Raw genomic sequence first — 20472 nt, forward strand, 5'->3', positions numbered from 1 at the left:
ATCAAAGTCCTCTAAACTCAAAGCAGTTTTGTCCTATTTCAACATTTTGATTTAAAATAGATAAAACTTCCATAAAACTTGTTAGACTTGTTGACAGTAAACAGTAAAAGCTGAAATAAAGTGCAGTGTGAACATCTGCAGGGGCCAGAAACTGCAATAGGAGACTTTTTTTCATGCTTCTTCCACCACCATTGGCATTATGGAGTTTGTGGATTGCTCCCTTTCCAATAAAGTTCCATGCCCATTTGTGCCATTAAGCAGTGTGAGCTTGAGGCACAGAGTTGAGAACTGTCTCTCTAGGATGCTTCTTTCATGTCACAGGGCTTTTTATCTGCACACTTGCAAACACCCGTGTGTGCACAATTGTCTACCTTGGCTTTATTGTTCCTTATTTTGGTCTGGAAACAGCTCAGGATGAAGATCATCTTTTTCTCTTTTTCTTAAAATGAGTACAAATTTATCTATATTTTTAAGGGAACTCGGAGTATAGGGAGAGTGGTGTCTTTAAACAGTGCTCTACTGTATCAATGAATCATAGCAAATGAATGATAGTCATAATGAGGAATGAGTCCTCAGTGAATCATACTTACTGGATCAGGTGAATGCATAATTGGAGTTTTTCAAGTGGATGCATGACAAAAAAAAAAAACAGAACCAAATGTGATCCTAGTGCCTGATGGTGTATTGTGTGTGGCTTTTGCAGTGGTATTTTTTAACAAACAATTTAAATACGCACATTACTGTGTTAAGTAAAAGCTTGAAATAACTCTTCCATATTGGACTGATGGTTTAAAAAATTGCAACCTTTAAAAACATTGTATATTGTTACAGTGGTTTTCTTAAACAGAAACAAAAAGAGAGGTAAAAAAAGGTGAAAATGTAAAATGAGCACATATTAGTACCACTGCTTCAGTTAGAATAAAGATAGTTTTTTAAGCTTTTGTTTAGCATTCCGTCTTCAATAAGGCTGTCAAACATGGCTTCAGTAGGAAACTGATTTCTGCGCCCTGTGGGGATTTAAATGCAATCAACTGTATTCTGTAATTACTGTTAGTGGGCTGGTTTGGGGAAGTCATGCATCATTGAGGAGGAAGAATGTTCTCTGCTGTGCTGGGATGAATATGCTTTGCAGCAGCCTGGAAGGGTAGTAATAGGTACAAGCCATGGCACCTTTACTTAATGGTGGTCTGTAGAAGTTGTAAGCATATTGGTTTTGTGTGTGGTGGACTGCAAAGGTCTTGGAAATAGAGAGGTGAGGTGACAGCAGTACTCATCGATGTTTCTTCTGTTGTATTTGAGATGTTTAGTCAGTGGTCTTGTATTGCGCTTACCAGCTCAAGTATCTGAAGGGATGGTGTGAAGAAGATGGAGCCAGCTTCTCTTCAGTGGTTCCCAGTGACATGACAAGAAGCAATGAGCACAAAATGAAACACACAGGATTTTCCCCTCTGGACACCAGGAAACTTTTTTTTTTAAACTGTGATGGTGACCGAGCACTGGCACAGGTTTCCCAGAGAGGCTGTGGAGTCTCTCTCCGTGGAGATACTCAAAAACTGTCTGCACATTGTCCTGGGCAACCTGGTCTAGGTGACCTGCTTCAGAAGGGGGTTGGACCAGATGAATGAACTCCACAAGTCCCTTCCCACTTCAACCATTCTGTGATTCTGTAAACCTACTTGTTTTGTTTTTACCTCCTTTTGCTGAAAAACAATTCAGGTTGTATCTCAAAGGCATTTAGACGTACTTATTACAACAGGTTCAGAAGCATCTAAGTGATTATTTTGTTCTTATTAAGCCTACACAGCTTTTGCATGCTGACATTATCAACCCAAAAGAGTGTTCGGACAGATTATTTTCACAATTCAGTTGAAATTTTCTGGAATGAAACATTGGGGTTTTTTTTTTTTTTACAATTTACATTCTGAATCCTTTAATTCTAAATTCTAGTTCAATTCTGATGTGCAGAAGCGGAGCACAGTCACATATGTCTTGATCTGAATTAATTTTTATTTGATTGGGAAAACCATGCTGAAAATGCCTTTATTATTATTGGATACAAATCAGTGAATCATACAGATGCTGAAACTACCTTGCTCTTCAGTGATTTCTGTAGTGTTTTTGATGTTATTTGCTGTCTTTGTCATAGTAATGTTTTTACCTAACAGATTTTGAGACAAACAGTAGCAGACAGTTGCTTCCCAGAAGAACCGTCTGTCTTTAGCAGAGGAACCAAATAAAAATTGAGGCGAGAAAGCATATATACCATGAAATGGAAGGAACTGGTCCATGTATTGCAGGTGTTGGATTAATCCTGTAGCTTTTAGTATTTGTTCTTTGAAGGTGGATTTTGAAAGGGGACTAGATATCAGGAATGTGTGGGTCCTTCTGGTTTGAATCTTAAGCTTTTACTGGAGAGTTGTGGAAGCCCGAGACCATGTTGAATGAGACTTCACCAATCCATAGCTGACGGACATAACAAAAATTGGAGGATCTTTTAAATCATGATAAGACAAATCCTGAAAATAATTATCCAAAATGCTAAATACTTGTTTCTTCTGGTTTGTTTTTGTTTGTTCTTTTTCCCAGTGTTTGCTGGCTTTGGATACCAGCATTTGTGGTGCCTGACTAGAGGCATACAGTTATGCAGCTATAAAAAGTGCAGAGAAATGAACTTCTGAAAGTCAAGTCCCTAAATATCTCTTCAAAACAAATTATCTGCTGCCATGAGACGGTATTTTTTGTTGTGGCACTTCTGTTTGTTAGTTACTGCAAATGTAGCCCTCTGGCTTCTTGTGGAGTCACTGAATGCTCAAAATATATGAAAATCGGACTCTTCGGTTTTTTATCCATGGAAGAACTATCATCAGTACAGACATCTGGTCTGGAAAATCTGAGCAGAATTTTCTCAGTGTGAAATTTATGTTCAGTATGGGAGTGTCTGCATCTACAGGACCCTAAAAGGCATTAACTGTCTGTTACCAATGTAGTCTGTCTTAGTTTGAATATTCCCGTGGTTTAATAAACATCCATAGCACAGAAATTCAGCTTCAGTTACAGATACTTGATTGACCCCGAGTAACTGAGTGAGGAGCTGTTTTCTTGCAGAGGAAAAATCTGAACACTTGAGATATTCAAGGTAGTCCTTTGCCTTCTTGTCATTCTCTCTGTCTCATGGTTGCTGTCATGTTCTGTGGACCTGCCTCTCATTTATAAATTCTTCATAAATTTTCTAGTTTACTGCCTTGCTTCTTTCTGGTCTTAGGTCTGAAGGCCTGTGGTCAGGAAATCTAATATTCTACATAAGCTGAAAAAGAGTAATTTACTTAAGAATTTTTCTACTAAGAATAATAATATTACATTTTGTTTTTCAGATCTAACATCTCCAAAGGTGAGGCAGACTATTCCTTCCTTCTGCTCTTTTGTAGTGTATGAGCTCTTATCCAAAGACTGACTTTTGTGAATTCTCCCTTTCCCATCTGTCGCTCTGGCTTTTTTGTGGTGCTTCCCATTCTTGTGCTTTGAAAATTTGGTATTCCTGCTCTTCCAAGCATTGACTTTTCTTCATTAGAAGTTCAGAAATGTGTTCTTTCTACCACTAATTTGACAACTATAGTGGTAAGTTTTAGGATATTTGTATTTGAATGGAGGCACAGCAAGGTATTGTTTGGTAAGGGAACATTCAGTTTGCTCTCCCCTATCGTTAGTAAAAGTTTCCAGAAATCTGTAACAGTAAATATAATGATCTTTATGCATTCTCTGTGAGCTGCCAAATATCACTGGACACATTCCCAATACACACACAGTACTCTTGTAATTAACACTGACTCCTTAATAACCAGTTATTTTGAATGGCTTTTGGTTTGTTTGTTTTTTTTTTTTTTTTAAAGCTATTAAAATGCTATTAACTGATTATTATTTTTACTCTCTTCTTGGCCAGCTAAAATCTGCTTCCTCCCACCACCTTTCATTTGTATTTCTGATTAGTTCAGCTATAGATGGAGTAAAAGTAGAACAAAAGGCTGTGACCTTGTGGCATGTTTCCCCCAGAATAATGTAGAGGATGCCTTTCCCTGCTTGAGTTGCTCTTTTACTACTGGGAGAAGGAGAATGCTTTTTTGGACAGGGCCTCAGGATATTAGATTTCAGGTCTGATGCCACTGTTTGAGAAATGAATAAAGCCAAGGACACTATTCTGGTTGGTAATGAAGGTCCTTTCTACAATAGCTGTAGTGTTGTTACGGATATGGTGGATTTGATCCCTGGTTTCCCATTGATTTAGGGGAGACTTTATTGTTCGTATGAGGAATGTATTTCACTACTACTTTCTAGTGTCGGGTTGCTGTAGATGTGAGGAGAAACCATACAGTTAGGCAGGTCTGATTTACTAATTACAGATTACTTGGAGTATGATAATCCATTGGGACCATCTAAGTTGTCCTGGCAGTATCTGTTACTGTAGCTATTCTAATGTGGTTTTGCCTTCCTGTCTTCAAATGGCAAGCTTCAAATGACAGCCCCGGGCTCCAGCAAAACGAAGCTGCCTGACGGAAACAGCTCAGTGAGTGAGAATTCAGTAGTTTGTCTGTAAATCTGTGAGCTAAATAGGATGGCACTTCTTTTAGAAGTGAAATTGAATTTAAATGGGAGCTACTGCCATGTCCTGGGGAAACACTGCTGGCATGTCTTAGAAACAATGTACAGTTTGAGTGTTGGAATTGAACAGCTTAGTGAATTCAACTGGGAAGAATGTATCTTTTCAAGTCACTGAATTCGCTGAAAGTGATGCAGGCTTATCTTTAACAAGAACTTGTTTTAATAACTTTTGTTAGGTGGAAGCGAGACGTGTAATTTTTGTGCCATCCTGAGAATTCTAGCTGACTGTTGAGATTAAAGTATGTGCACTGACCAAAGTTATCCTCCTGAGCCATCTACACAAACTGTTTATTAATATTTTTTTTTTTTCTTTAAGCCTGGAGCAGAGGTGAGCATTCCCGTGGGTTAATGTGAGTCTCTCTATTTCCAGCTGGCCTGCATCGATTCAGTGGTGCTCAGTGGCACATGCAGAATGTCCTCAAAGACTCTGTGGAGAGCTCCGATGACGAATTCTTTGACGCGCGAGGTCAGTACATGTTTTTGTCCTCCCCTCCCCATTCTTTCCCCAATTTTGCAGCAAGTCACTAAGCTCCTTTGGGGATGAACTGACAATATTGTCCTCATCACACCGAGATCTGAAAAAAACCCATCAGATCTCTCAAGGATTTGTGAATGGACATAAATTTACGGGAGATGGGTGAAGTGCTGGGGTGGGTGTGCAAGTTGCCATGAGCTGGATCTGGCATCAGAAGCAGAACGACTACTACAGTACAGAGCTTCAAGGGGTCTCTTGGGCCCAGCTTGTTTACAGGTCAGGTAGTATATGATGCTACAGTTGGGGTGCTCTTGTTTACAGTTCCTGGTGAAGGCCATGAGTGTCTGTGGTACTGATGGCCAACTTCTAAAATGGCCTAGATTTTCCACTCTGGCAAAACTTAGATTAAAGTGACTGGGACCTCTGCTTGTTCAAGAAGAAGCAATATCTTAATGCCTGTGGATTTAATCGGATGAATCCAACATGCAATGTTCCCTACAACATTTGTTGAGATCCTGAATCTTGGCACGCTCTTTAACATGTTTAACATGTTTTGTTCTGAAGCGGGAGTAAACTCCGTAGGTTGTGTGCACACAACGTCCCACCTACATTGGGAGATGAGGGCTCTGGTTTTTGTTTTGTTTGAAGGAGCCAAATCTAATGCTTTTCTGACATGTTTCATTTGCTTTTCTGAAGAGAATAACCAGCAAGGGAGGATTAATTCTGCTACTCCTGTGAAATCCAACTGTAGGACTTTTCATAGTGTAGGCTACTGAGGCCAGACTGAGCTGTCCTTATGTCCTCATGTTTACCTGGAAGTCAGGAATGAACTGTGATGGAATAAACTTTTTGAATGTCCTTTGGCTTTTGTAGCAAACTGAATCCATTAAGTACAGAGCAATGCCTATGGCTTTGAGCAACCTGATCTGGTGAAAGATGTCCCTGCCCATGACAGGAGGGGTTGGACTAGAAGGTCTTTAAAGGTCTCCTACAACCCAAACAATTCTCTGATTCTATGGAAAGGAGAGGGATTCCCCTACCTCCAAATATTTATTGAGACTTCTTTTCTAGTTTAAAGTAAACCTAATCCAAAGTGGAAAACTCAACTGTCCCATGGGAAACTTGGATTGGGTTTGGCTGTGCTTTTTATTTTTATTTTGGTTGCTTCACTAACAGGACACTCAGCAAACATTCTGCTGATGTCTAAGTGCAAAAACATTTGCATGGCTAAGATTGTCACTCAATTTCTCCCTCTGTTGTTATTTATGGTACAGAGAGAATATCCCTTTACTTCCCAGCATTCTGTTCTTCTTGAATGATGCTTGTTTCAGAGCAAATTAATTTGCATTTATAGGACTGCATTGGCTTCGGTCTTGTTGCTGTGTGCCGAATTGATTTCTGTAGATATATGGTGTTTTTAAAGCAGTATTTGGCATTTCACATCTGCTGTCTTGCAGTGAACTTCATATTTCAGCATGTTTTAATTTTCTTTGTGGGTGGAATTGTTGCAGAAATGGTAGGTGACCGATTCTTGTGTTTTTATCCTGGCATAAGCTTGAGTTGATATTTAGCATGAAGGAGTTGTTACATCAGGAGTTTTCAAGTTTCTTTAAAAATGCAGAGGGTAGGAGGTAGGCAGTGAAAATGAAACAGCTTTTATGGGGGAATCAGCTCTGTCCTCTGAGTGGTTTGGAAGCTTTGAAGCAACTTCACTCATAACTCACTAATTTATTTCTGTGAGGCTGAATTTCCAATATTATTTTCCTATAGAAGCTGGTTTTGCAGAGCCATAATTAGTATTAATCTGATTATTACTGTGTATTATTCAAAGTACACGTTTGGATCTAGGATGCCGCGACTTCAGTTTATCTGCCAGTTGCTCTGACAATGATGGTAACTTTATCTGATGGTGAACCACTTATTTTCTACTTTACTTTCTGTAAATTGCCTACTGTAGCTGTAAAACTTATGACAACTTTAAACTTGAAAGACAAACTGCTTACATGTAGTTAGATTATTTTTTTTTAATTGCCTCCTCCTGCCCCCTGTAGGCAACAGCCTCAATCAAACAGGGGAGGAGAAGTTTTCAAAATAGAATGGAATTTGAAAACTTGGCATAAAATTCTGGCCTTACCTAGAATGCTACAACTGTCCGTTGAAATCAGGCAGTTCTAAATGAAGATGGATATTGGAGTAATGTTTTTATGAAAGTCAGATCATTTGTGTTTGGTTGATCGGGTGTAACAGGATGAAATTATTTGATGTGGCTTGTTCTGGTGAAATGGTTTAATGGATCCTTGTATCTCTAGAATCTGTGAAACTGACTGTGGACTTCGCGTTTGTTCAGAAACATGCTTGCATCGTCTTGATTTACCACAGCTAGAAAAGAGTCCAGAGCCACTGTGCAGAAAAAGAGGTGCAGATGTTCTTTCTGACTTAATTTGAAAGGATTCCTATGGTAGGTTGGTTTGGGGTTTTTTTGTTTGTTTGTTTTGTTGTTTAAAAAAAACAAACAACACACTCAAGTACATGCCGGGGAAACAAAATTCCCTCATTTGCTGTCTGTATGGATAAGATATGTATTCAGTTCAGAGCCTTTTTGAAGTCTGAGACATGAGATATGCATCAAATACCGTTTTTTTTCCTTGTTCCTGTACAGCTAGGCTTACAGTAATAATGACTTGGCTGGTGTAGAGGGTTCTATATCTGAGAATCAAGAAGTAATCCACAGAAAAGTAAGAAATAAGTGACCCAGAAAAGTAAATAAGAGGTTTTTTAAAAATTTATAGGTAGGCTGAGGCGCAAAGCCTGACTATATGTTGTCTTGATATCACAATGGCAGCTCATGCCCAGCCTGAAATCAGCTCATATCTGCTCTTCTGAGCTGGGATTTAGCAACCCATCTCTATTTGAAGAGGAATTTGAGAGCTCTGAGTGAAGAGCTGTGAGCTCTGTGTGTGTGCATGCACACGAATGCATGTTTCAGAAAATTCACTGATTATTTTTTCCTTGTTCTGAACCAAATGGCTATCTTATCTGAAAGAGACTTTTAGCACAGGGATGTTCCAGCTGTCTGCACAGAGAGAGGAACGAAATATGGATGCTATAAGCTGATTTGTTCCTTGTAATCTTTATTGTCGTGGGTAGGCTTACAGACACTGCAGCTGGTATTCAGATGATACTTGCACCTAGATTTTTTTTTTCTTTTTCTTTCCCCAGATGGATGCTTCATTATTATGGGAATTTAACATCAGATTGAGTGACGTAAATTGTCATAGGTACAAAGCTGATGTGGATGTGTAAATGAGATTTTGGGGAGAGGCTGTGTGTGGCATATGATTTTATTTGCTTTTTTAACCATAAGACTGGCAGGTGTTGTGTTTTTGAGGTAAAACCAAAATCTCAAGGTATTTGTGTCATCTCTTACGAAAATCCATGCTCTTGAAATCCATCTCAGTCTATGGAAGTCTCCTCCCATTGAGAGAACTAGTCAACAATAAATTAATTTTCTGGTACAGAAAAGCTTTCTACATTCTTGTTGATCAGGTCTCCAAGCTTGGTTTGGCTTTGCCAGTCAGGAGGAATTCTACGCTTTCAGGAAGGGGCTTTAGCTATGGCAGAATTGTAAGTAGCTGAAGGGTAATGTGATAGCAGCAGTGCCCTGTGGCACATGTGAAAATCAGTGTTGAAGATGCTGTTCTGCATTGCAGATACTTGGGGGAGTGAATCTGAATCTGTTTGGCCCTGTGAAATGCTGTCACTGTAGGGAGAAAGCACAATGTTAAATAAGACAATGACCACTGTGCTTAATTTTGACTTGCTGCATCTCTCCTAGTGTCTAGTCCACAGGATTGACTATAGCAATAGGGGTTGGGACTTGAATATTGTTATTTGACAGGTTAGGGCCAAATTTGCAAGCATTTACATGTACAGCTACTGTAAGCCTCATTTTGGAGAGTTTCACTTCATAGTCATAGTCAATAAGTAATCGCTTTCACTGGTGACTTATGACCATCGTTTTAGATGTTATAATCTTTGTATTCTCACTTCAGCTAAGTTCGCCTGATTGTGGGTTGGCTGCCACGACTTAGGTCTGAGAACTATTGTTGAATATTTGACCCTTGAAGCATGACAGATTGCAGTGCTGTTTGGAAAGAGTAAATTCTACAGCCTTCAAGAAATGTGTTTAATTTTTCTGAACAATAAGGAGAGAAGGAGTCTAGACACAATGACACTGAAACAAGGCCACAGCTGTAACAGTAGTGTGTGGTTCCCTGGTCAAAATGTGTCCTGGGATTCTGGGGCTGACATGTGGGTTAGAGCACGGCTATAAAAAGGTGCTGCAGGCTGTCTAGGTGAGTAGTTTATGAAAAGCAGCCTGTCTGGATTGATTTTGAGCAGAAATAATGCCTAGTGCAGACTTCCAAATCTTATTCCATAAGAAAATTGGAGAAATCAAAATACGATGTCTTAAATTAGTGTTTGAGTTGCACCTTCTAATTTCTGAAATGCATATCCACAAAGAAAGAGAGATTTCTTAAGGACTGTTAGGAAGAGATGCAGTCAGGGCAAATATTTGCTGTGTGTCAGGATAGCTCTCTGGAAATGAGTATATGTTCACCAATTCAGCCTGCTATTTAATTCATCAGAAAGGAAAGAAAACCTGACAAAAACTAATCCTACGTGCAGTTGTCAAACAGGCAGCTCTCTTCTCCCTCATACTTTATGTTGACAGAAATTGAGAAGAACCAAGGAAAACAAATTAGTGCAATTGACAGAAGACTCAGGTCTTGGATTTTTCTGTGTTTAAAATGAGTAACATGAATGTTTTTGCTCAGAACCATTTAAAGCAAGGAAGAGCGAGAGCATCTGGAATTCTAATCTGTTTGGTGTGTAGAAGTTATAGAAACTGGAAAAGCCGTATCGCTACTGGAATCAAGTCTCTCCCCAACTAACATATTTGCATGTAAAAGACTGATTTCATTTTTGTTTGTATTTTTAAAAGCTATGACACACAAGAATAGATGTGTGTGTAGAAGATATGGGACTGTCAGAGAAGTCCAGTACAGTCTAGTCTAATGAGTTTTCTCAAATGAGTTTTCTAATGAGTTTTCTTTCCTTTGTATATCCTTAAATAGGGATTCCTGCTTACCCCATGTTGACTTTCCACTGCTGTGTCTGACCACAGCGCAGAAGTCTTGCTGCTATTTCCTCACACGTCAGACTTGGCTTCACTTACTTTGCAAACGTGGGTCTTCACTGCCCTCTGAGCAGGGATGCAAGAGCTTGTGTCTGTTCTATCAGAGATGTCATTTTGGTGTTGCTGACTGACCTGTGACTTTGCTAAATGAAAAAACAAATGGAAATTTTAAGGGAAGTGGCTGCCTTTGTATTAAGATACCAGGTAGAGCTGAGAGTCTCAGTTCTTTGGTCTGTACTGTCCACGTTCCCGGGGACATAGCTAACAGCTGGGTCGTTATCCTCAAGTCTGTCATCACACAGGTCATTTTGGTATCACTGCTTTCAGGCTGGCAGACATTCTTTCTTTTTTTCCTTTTCTTTTATTCTTTTTTATGCATTGTCTGCCATTTTACTTACATTTTGAGGTAGAATCTATATTGCCTGTATTAAAGCTTTAGACTGGGGGAGACACTGCTACGTGGGAGATGTTACTGTGGAGCAGAAAATGCCTTCAGGGGATCACAAAATATGTTCTGTATCATACAGGGGATCACAGATCCTGGCGGTGAGGACTATGCAGGATGAAATATCAATCTCCAGGGTTTTTGCTGAGGAAATACCAGTCTCTCTTCTTTCCATGGGGCTGCTTATGGCTGCATTTCACGAAACACGTGTACTGAAATACTCATGGTAAGGTAATTGTGGACAGTATCAAATTCCAGGCAGTAACAACAGCTGAAAGGAATCACTAGAACACTATAGTTTGTTTGTCATTCAGAATTTGCCACTGTTTTAAGCTCTTTCTTTTTTTTTCTTGGCACTTTGCTGCTGTGACATGGCTGCCCCATGTGCACTGAGTCCCGCTGAGGTGAATGGCTCTGCTTTACCCAATACCACACGCTTTGTGGTCTGAAAACCTGCAGTTAATGCTGCTTTGCCTCTTGGCTGGGAGGTGGGAAGAGAGCTTCAGCTAGTGAAAATTGTTGCTGAATTCACACCAAAGGGTAGGTGGACAGTTGCTGCACAGCACGATGGTGCAGCATAAAATACAAGGCTGTTTGGTGTGGGTTGTTCTGTGGGGTTTGTTTTGTCTTTGCCCAGGAGAACTGTGTGCTATGTAGTTTTTCCTGGTGTGTATTTACAACTTAGGTAAATGCTGCATTGAGCTGCAAAAGGAATACTTTGGGCTTCTAGGCACCAGTACAGGTTAGGGGCTGACCTGCTGGGAGATAGCTTGGAGGAGAAGGATCTGGGGGTTGTGGTAGACAGTAAATTATCCATGGCCCAGCAATGTGCCCTTGTCGCCAAAAAGGCCAATGGAATCCTGGGCTGCATAGGGAAGAGTGTGGCCAGTAGGTCGAGGGAGGTCATTCTCCCCCTCTACTCGGCACTGGTGAGGCCACAACTGGAATACTGTGTCCAGTTTTGGGCTCCCCAGTTCAAGAAGGACAGGGAACTGCTGGAGCGAGTCCAGCGAAGGGCAACTAAGATGATTAAGGGCTTGGAGCACCTCCCTTATGAGGAAAGGCTGAGAGAGCTGGGACTCTTTAGCCTGGAGAAGAGAAGGCTGAGGGGAGACCTTATTATGGCATGCAAGTATCTAAAGGGTGGGTTGAAGGAGGATGGAGCCAGGCTCTTTTCATTGGTTCCAAGTGACAGGACGAGGGGCAATGGGCACAAGTTAGAACACAGGAAGTTCCGTTCAAATACACGGAAACAGTTCTTTACGGTGAGGGTGACAGAGCACTGGAACAGGCTGCCCAGGGAGGTTGTGGAGTCCCCTTCCCTGGAGATTTTCAAGACCCGCCTGGATGCAGTCCTGAGTAATGTGCTCTAGGCAATCCTGCTTTAGCAGGAGAGTTGGACTAGATGATCTCTAGAGGTCCCTTCCAACTCTGATAATTCTGTGATTCTGTGATTCTGTGATTCTGAAGGCGCTCTAAGCCTGTGTACTGCCTGCTGCGGCCAAGAACAGTCACCATCTGCCAGCTGCTCTCAGGTGGACAATGAAAGGACTTGGAAGTGCTTACAAGCTGTTGCTATGAGTGGGAGATTTTGTGCTTTCTTGATACAGAATGGCCTGTATGCTTTTGTGTAGGGTGCTGCTCTGAATGGGGCCCATAATGTGAAATTGTTGTAAATTCATCATGTTTGTAGGACTATGACTTTTCTGTAAAATTAGGTTGAAGAAGAGCAAAGCTGAGGGAAGAGTCATGTGTATTCAAGTGTGTATCTTCTAATATGTGAATAAATAATAAAACCCACTAACCTCCCTTTTAGCTGATACTTCCTGATAGCTGACACTTGAGAGCATGAAGCAAAAGTTGATAATGAGGAGAGATCTCAGCAGCATGTACTGACATTGCAGTGAGACTGCCGTTGCTCGTCAGGCCGCACAACATGGCATGTTTACCGCTCCAGGCCCTTGGTGATGTAGATAGCAGCCAGATGTAGTCATGAGAGAAGCATGATTTGGCTTTAGTAACAGGAGATCTAAGAACAAAATGAGGGCAGGAAGCTCACCAAAGGTTGTCACAGCCTGGGGTCATGTCTAAAGCAGCTAATTGTGGAAGTTTCTGGTTTTTATTGAAGTCAGTGAATAAATGTAGAAGTGTAGAAGTATGCATGTGCATTAAGAACAGAAACTGTTGTGTGTTTTGGTGTGTTGTAGCACTGTTGGTAAGCATTTCAGTTAGTTTTGGTTTAATGTGGTGTGCAGACACAGGGAATGCTGTTTGACAAACTGCGTCCCTCTCCCCTCCCTTCGTCAGTGTACTGCTTCCAAAACAGGCTATAAGCATTTATTTTAACAGTTGCTGTGTAACTCTTCTCATCAAGTCCACGTACTGCAAACTAGGTTGCGTTCACGCTCCTAAATGAACAATTCTGATTCTTCTTTTTTATAACCTAGACTCCAACTGCTAGTATGAAGACAAATGTAAGGTTTTTCTTCTTGTGGCCCTATTACCTTCATTAATTTTGTTCTTGGTATCTTGATTTTGTGCTAAAAAAATTGCTTTCCATATTTCCCTGCTCTTTTGGGGGAGTTTATGCACTGTTGACAAGTCTAGCAACTTGCAGCTCTAATTTCAGCACAGAGGCTACCGGCTGGGGTAGCTGGCAGAGCAGGGCACAGCACAAGGAGAAATCCGTACGTTTGGAAGTTAAAACAAAGCCAGAGTATCTAAGCTTCCACCAACATACTTATCATGAGACTTTTGTCCATGTCCTGTGGACCGACAGAAATGTTCCCTCCAGCATTGGAGCCCTGGTACAAGTTCTCATTCAGCAAACACTTTCCTCTTACCACCTCACAAAGTTAGCAAGATGTCCTTTCCAGGAGTAGAAAGACTTTAAAGATATGACATGGGAGTAATGTGGAGATGACAGGGCAAAACTGATCATGTTGGATCATGCCGTGTGACAGAAAGTGTGATTGTTTGACTTAGAGACCAGTCCCATTTGGGCACTGGACTCTTTACAGGAGGCAGTATGGGGTAGTTGGTGAGAAACAAATGGACTTTGGGTACATACGGTCTATTTTAGGGCACTGATTTTCTGAGTCATATAAAACTATTAATTTCATCTCTAGGTTTTCATTTTTCCAATAAACCACAATAAATCTTTTCTGGCAGGTGGCCGGAAACTAGAACAGTCTTTAAGAGAAAGCTGTTGATGATAGTTATTATTAAAGTACCTGGGAGGTGATTTCAGGCTTTTTGTGGGCTCCCTCAGAAGAAGCGAAGTTAACAGTCGATATCATGTTTGTGGTAAAGTGCAAATGGTAGTTGCTGTTTGCAGGGGATCCTGTAGCCACTTTCTGACCTAATTTAAATTCAAATGAACTCTCATTTCAACAGTTATTCTGGATTTAAACTATCTGTCCAGCAGATGAGAATCTGACTTATCAGAAACATGACTTCTTCATCATTTCTTTATCTCTGCATCAGGCCTCTGATTTAGAATGTGAGGGCATTTTTTTTTTTTCATGCTTCCTAAGCATGTAATTGTAGCAGATGTTATGGTCAAAAGCCTGCTGACAGCTTTGCTGAGGACTGAAGAGGTGGTGTGGCATACAGCTGCCTCATTTTCTCCAGCTGAGTTTATTTAGTCTGCATAAAAACTTTTTGTCATTAGTTTTGCCTTCTTAAAATGAGCCTTATGGCACTGTCTTCTGTGTTACTGTGTTCAAATAAAGCTGAAGCTGATAGATACTTGGTATATATTTCAAGCCAGGCTGTGCATGTGCTTTCTCAAGATTCTTATTCGTGAAAGAGGCTATGGTAGCTCTCTGCTAATTAAAACCTGCTCTTAATTTGCTGCACCTTCCTCTCCTGAAAATAGATCCACTAGTCTCATTTATTTAATTCTAAAATGCTCTGCTGAGCAACTTGAATATTATTTGGAAATGCTGCCAGTGAACTGAAGTGGAAGTTTGGGAGGTCTAAACACTGCTCAGGGTGTTCGTGCTCTCATGCAACGGTGTGATGTAAAATTCTATTGTGCTTAGCAAAAAGCCTCTCAAGGTGTGAGGATGCTGACTCTCATTCACTAAAGCACATGAATTTTAAGAAAAGGCTGTGATGCAAAGATGGCTTGTGAATGTCGGAATGGCAAGATATCTGTCTTTTCCTGCCTCAGTTTTTAGTGGGTGTCGTTTCCTCCCCCACAGTTTAAATATCAGTGGAAGGTGCTTCTGTAAGCATGTTATTTTCCACGTGATACATTCATTGCTGATGATATGTGGTTTACAAGCCATTTGGGAGAGACCCAAGTGCTTGATGTTGCTAGTGCTACTCCTGCATCTGTGGCATTAGAGTAGCTCTTTGTCTCTGGTGTTTGTAGTGTATTATATGTATGGACTCCACTCATAGTCTTCCATCGCTTTTTCTGCTTACAGGACTTTCCAAGAGACAAATATAGGTATTAATGTTTCCAGATATTTCTGTGCAAACTGTATGCAACAGTCTTCTTAACCTCCCTGTTCATAAATCTTTTTTAGCTGTTGCCTAAAACAGGTAGGTAGTGTCTGTTCTTGGTCATGGATACTTAGCTGTGTCATTTAAAGCCAGTGCTGTGTCTTTTGTCAGATGGCAGATTTCATGCTGGAATTGAGTTGTTTCGTAGCAGACGTTGTCATATCATGACAGTACTAATTTCAATATCTTAATGCTTCCAACAATTACTTTAAATACTTTTATTGTTGATCAGTGCAAAGTGCTGTGAGTTTATCCAGTGTCATCACTTCTCATAAGGTGTGGTATGTTTCTCATTTTGTTTAGTGCAGATGTATGAGCAGTAATTTATTACTGCACCAGGTTCACACAATGCTTCAGAAATCGGAGGAAAGATATCCTCTTCCTGGAGTTCATGCGTGTTAAAGGAACCTCATAGTTCACTGAAGTTAGTCTACATTATTTTGGGGTGAAAAACCCCTATCAAATTAAAAACAAAGTCAGCACTGACTGCTTAAGTATTAAAAAAATGAGGTGTCTGGTTTGAAGGGGCTTTTTGTTTGTTTTGGTTTTGTTTTTGTTTTTTTTTTTTTTTAAGTCTATTTTTTCAGAGTACCCAGGCTCTGAAAATCAAGAACACTGAAATTTCCATAAATTGAGAACCCCCAAATCGGAAAGATTTGGAAAAAAGAAAAATGAAATCTTAATTTTGGAAAAGCAAGCCACGCTGCCATCAAACCCCTCTTCCTCTTCATGTTGAGAATATCCTCAAGCGTTTCTGTCAAACTGAAATGATTCAAAGGCTTATGCAACCTTCCCTCCCAAAACCTTGCTCACTGTGCACTTGCCGAGACTAGGATGTAACAGGAGTTGCAGGACCAACTGAAACGGGCCTCATTTTTTGCCAGTAACAGTTCTGGACCCGGTATGCTGTATTCCATGTGCTAGCCAATTCTGTTTAGCTGCGTGGCTACTGCAGCAGCAAACTTCAGCAAGAACACTGTGTATATTATGCATTGGCTTTTGAAATGGAGAAGACAATCCCAAATATTCCTTGTTGCAGTCTACCTCCTCCATTCTCTTAACTCCTCTTTTTTGAGATAAACTCAGAATGTCTGTGCAATAATTTTTCCATTTTTAATGCTGTCCACTGTCTCAGCTCTTCCATGGCAGCATTATTTCCAAAGTTTGGAATTAAGAGGGTAAGCGTATGTATGATATTTTATGTATTATATTTTAAATATATTTGAGAGAAATGTCATGGTACTCGTAGTTTTTTAGCACAGAATGCTGTGTGTAAAGTATATTGATTTAGTATGTAATATAGCTTTCTTTAAATACTTCTTGATTTTTTAATGTCAGGAGCAGTCTATGTAGTCTGAAATGCTTATAGTGACAGTAGCTATCCTTTTCATAATTGTTACTTGAAATAAAAAGTGACTGCTATGTATACATAATGAACAACACTGTTACTGAGTTGTTAATCCTCTAATAACAGACTTTTAGTGGGAGATAATAATTTAATATGTGATAAACTGCTTATGTGGATCAAAATTAAATTTGTATTGGAGACATTTAGTCTTGAAGAGAATGAGAGATGGTGCTCTGTTCCCACTGGGTGTTCAATGAGAATAGGATACCTAAATTGTTTAAGCTGCATTGAAATCTTAAGCTTTAGTGAGCGGAAGAGTTGGAACAGAAAAGAAAAATAGCCTCCGATGATTTTCCTCCACGCTGCCTTTGTGCTTTTCAATGGTCTTCTACCATGTGCTTAAAAAGGCTGTCTTGAGAGTTTCAGCAATGTTTCCAAATTCCATGTGAAGCTGGAATTGTAACTTTAAGCACTAACTCATACTTGAAATTTTGTCTAAAAAGAGAACGAAAATTATGATGATTTGGGCATTTTAGATGAGATAGTTTCTCAGATGCAAAAAAATGTTACTGGGTTCTGTCTTTGGGAGTATGATTGCTTACTGTGCTTGATGGAATATTCGTTTTAATTGTCAACATCTATTGTTCAAGAATGCTTTGAAGTTTAGTGTGATGACTGCGTTTTTGGAGTTGTTGAGGCATGGATCGTGGACTAATGAGAACAAAAAATGCACTTGGAATTTGCTGAATGTAGTCTGTATTCAAGTCATAGAACAGACTTCAAAATACATTTTGCAGGAGACTAAAACGTTGATAAACAATGATTGCCCACTGTACCAGGAGAGTTTGACACAAGCATTTCCAAGTTTTGGTTACTTTGTAGTTAGCTTGCAAAATGCTCTTTGAATCAAGTCTGGTTCAGACAGATTTCCAGAAGAAAAGTGGTATGGTGAAACAGACTCCTTCATTTCTACAGTGTCAGTGGTCTTGTTAAGCAACCAAAGATAACGTTGTTTATGTGTAATGTATATGATTATGTACAGTGATCACCGATAGGCTTTGACCAGTACAAAAGAGTTATTGTACTAAAGCTTTTGCAAAGGCACAAGGGATGTCTTTTGCAGCCTTGTCTTTGTCACCTCTCGGTCTGAGTGGATGGGCGGAAACCGTCTGAAGAAATCAGCACAGAGTGGAATCATCTTACCCAGGGCCATAAACAGTATCAGTGGCTGATCTAGGGGGGAAAAATGGTTCTATTCCAGTAGTCTAGCTACAATTAAATTTACTTTCTAGACAATGCAATGCATGCTTAAACGCGTTAAGTCGGTATCTTACTGCTGGTTGTTAGTTGTTCTGGAGTGTTTCAAGAAGATCCAGCTATGGTGGAGGCCTTGGGGTATTTACTTTGCCATGGTCAGTACTGTGTTTTAAGAAAGAAGTGAGGAGAAGAAATGGTCTAATTAATCAACCCATAGGGAAATGATCCCAGATCATATTCTTTCTGTCTGTGTTTGGCATTTGATGTCAGCCCTTGGGGTGTCTGAATGGACACTTTGTCATCTGAGGCATTGGTCCTGCTGCCATGCCTCTCTTTCTCATTACTCAAAGGTAATGTGTCCCACAGCAAAGGTGAAGCTGTCTCTTCCTCAGGGAATGGACTTTGTGCTGGGGAGTGCACGGTGTGTTCCCTTCCTCCCGTACCCAAACTGTTGGTGTGATAGTCAAGCTGTCACTCTCTAGGCACTGCTAAAGTGGGTTTGGTAGCTGCTGCTCCCCTGTACCTCCTGCAGAGGTAATCGGAACTCCTCATGTTCAAGCATTTTTAGAAGAGTGGATAGAAAAGAGTATTATTTTATGGGAAGTTCCTATTTGAGATGGTTAAGATCTCAGTTTTTTTGTTCTTTATGCTGGGAACAAGGCATTGTAAGTGGGCTTTCTCTTAAGTTTAAATATGTAAGGAAGAAAAAAAAAGAATCGAACAGCCCCATGTTTTTGTACTGGTGTGAATCATTGTCCTCACTGAAGGTGACGTCCTGACTCCCTTACAAATGTTTTGGTAAAGACAGTGAAGCTGGAGGTTGGCTTTGATGTGTTTGTACAGCACCAAGGTGATGTTCTAGCCTAACTGGTCAATTATGTGTTTGTATCATCAGGTCCCAGCCATTAGAACCTTGCATCTCTTATTAGTGAGTCTTGAAGGAGAAGTAGAACCCAATTTTGAATAGAGTACAAGAAGGATGCCAATACTTTGTCTTTTCATAAGTTGATATCTGTTCTTGTTCCAAGAAATTTTTAAGTTGCAAGAAGAGAATTCTGATACAAGCCTTTTGCTGTTCTTTGTGCTTCTGAAAAAAAGCAGAAATGGTGGATAGTTTCTAGTACCAGCTCTTAGAGGGATGAGGTTGAAGGTGGGAGTGAGCTGTGCATTCTGAGGGAGAGTCCTCGTGAGGCAGAAGTGAAGATTACTGATTTGATGTTAACAACTTGCCTTCCAATCTTGCAGCAAGCTTCAAAATCTCCAAATTGTTTGAAGGAAAAGATAGTGTTTACAAGGACTTGTTACTGGATTACCTGAAGGATGACAGTCCTGCATTTATATACCATAACTTAGTAGTGAGAACATAAGTGTTTATGTTTGCTGGCCTGTATATTACTAGTAGGGCATTGATCGGTAGAAAATCTTCCCTGGTATAGATTATCACATTATTGTCATCTTGCATTTACTTTTGAAGTTTCTTGTTCTCTGGTGCTGCTGCCTGTAAACCCTGTAACCGTGACCGGGCTGTTCTGTCAATCTGATTAGGATCAACAATTAACAAAGAGTGTTGTCCAAATGCTCCTTGAACTCTGACAGGGTTGGTGCCTTGACCACTTGCTGGGGAGCCTGTTCCAGGGACCGACCACCCTCTCACTGAAGAACCTTTTCCTAATGTCCAATCTGAACTTCCCCTGATGCAGCTCCATCCCATTTCCTTGTGTCCTGTTGCTGGTCACCAGAGAGAGGAGATCAGCACTCCCCCTCTGCTGTCCCCCTTGAGGAAGGTGTAGACTGCGATGAAGTCCCCCCTCAGCATTCTCTTCTCCAAGCTGAACAAACCAAGGGACCTCAGCCACTCGTTGTAGGTCTTGCCCTTGAGGCCTTTCACCATCTTGGTTGCCATCCCCTGGACATGCTCTAATAGTTTGATGTCCTTATGTTGAGGTGCTCAAAACTGCATGCAGAACTCGAGGTGGGGCTGCACCAGTGCAGACTGGGACAATGCCCTCCCTCAACCAGCTAGCGATGCTGTGCTTGATGCACCCCAGGACACAGTTGGCTCCTTCAGCTGGCAGGACACACTGTTGACTCATATTCAACTTGCCATCAACTCAGACCTCCAGATCTCTTTCTGCGGGGCTGCTCTCCAGCCTCTCGTCTCCCAGTTTGTACGTATAACCAGGATTGCCCTGTCCCAGGTGGAGAATCCAGCACTTGCTCTTGATAAATTTCATAAGGTTGGTGATTGCCCAGCTCTCCAGTCTATCCAGGTCTCTCTGTAAAGAGAGATTACCCTTGAGGGAATCCACAGCTCTTCCTAATTTAGTATCATCTCCGTTTTCTCCCAAACAGCCTTTCAGGAATAATGAAGTGTTTAAATGTAAGGAAAACAAATGTGTATAAAAGCATAGATACTAGCAAAAGAGGCAGAAGGCATTTCTACTCTCAGAAGCTCTCTGGGTGATGAGGGAGCTTGCATTTTTGGTAGAGGAAAGCATACGTGTGGGCTAAAGTAATTGGCATTATCAGTGGATTAAACATGGCACCAGAGAAAATGCAAGAGTTTGTGCTGGAGTGAG

General features: G+C 40.6%; 1 protein-coding gene across 1 annotated transcript in view; it reads left to right on the forward strand.

Annotated features, from left to right (window-relative positions):
• The window catches only part of PITPNM3 (PITPNM family member 3), a gene marked incomplete at both ends in the record, with an annotated part of 121292 nt that overhangs the window by 16607 nt on the left and 84213 nt on the right, over window positions 1-20472 (forward strand). The window contains one exon of the mRNA XM_082492945.1: window positions 5024-5119. Coding sequence (XP_082349071.1) covers window positions 5024-5119 — 96 coding nt within the window. The remainder of the gene's footprint in view (window positions 1-5023; window positions 5120-20472) is intronic.

The sequence above is a fragment of the Vanellus vanellus genome (genome assembly GCF_965231255.1).
Source record: "Vanellus vanellus genome assembly, chromosome: 19".
NCBI lineage: Eukaryota > Metazoa > Chordata > Aves > Charadriiformes > Charadriidae > Vanellus > Vanellus vanellus.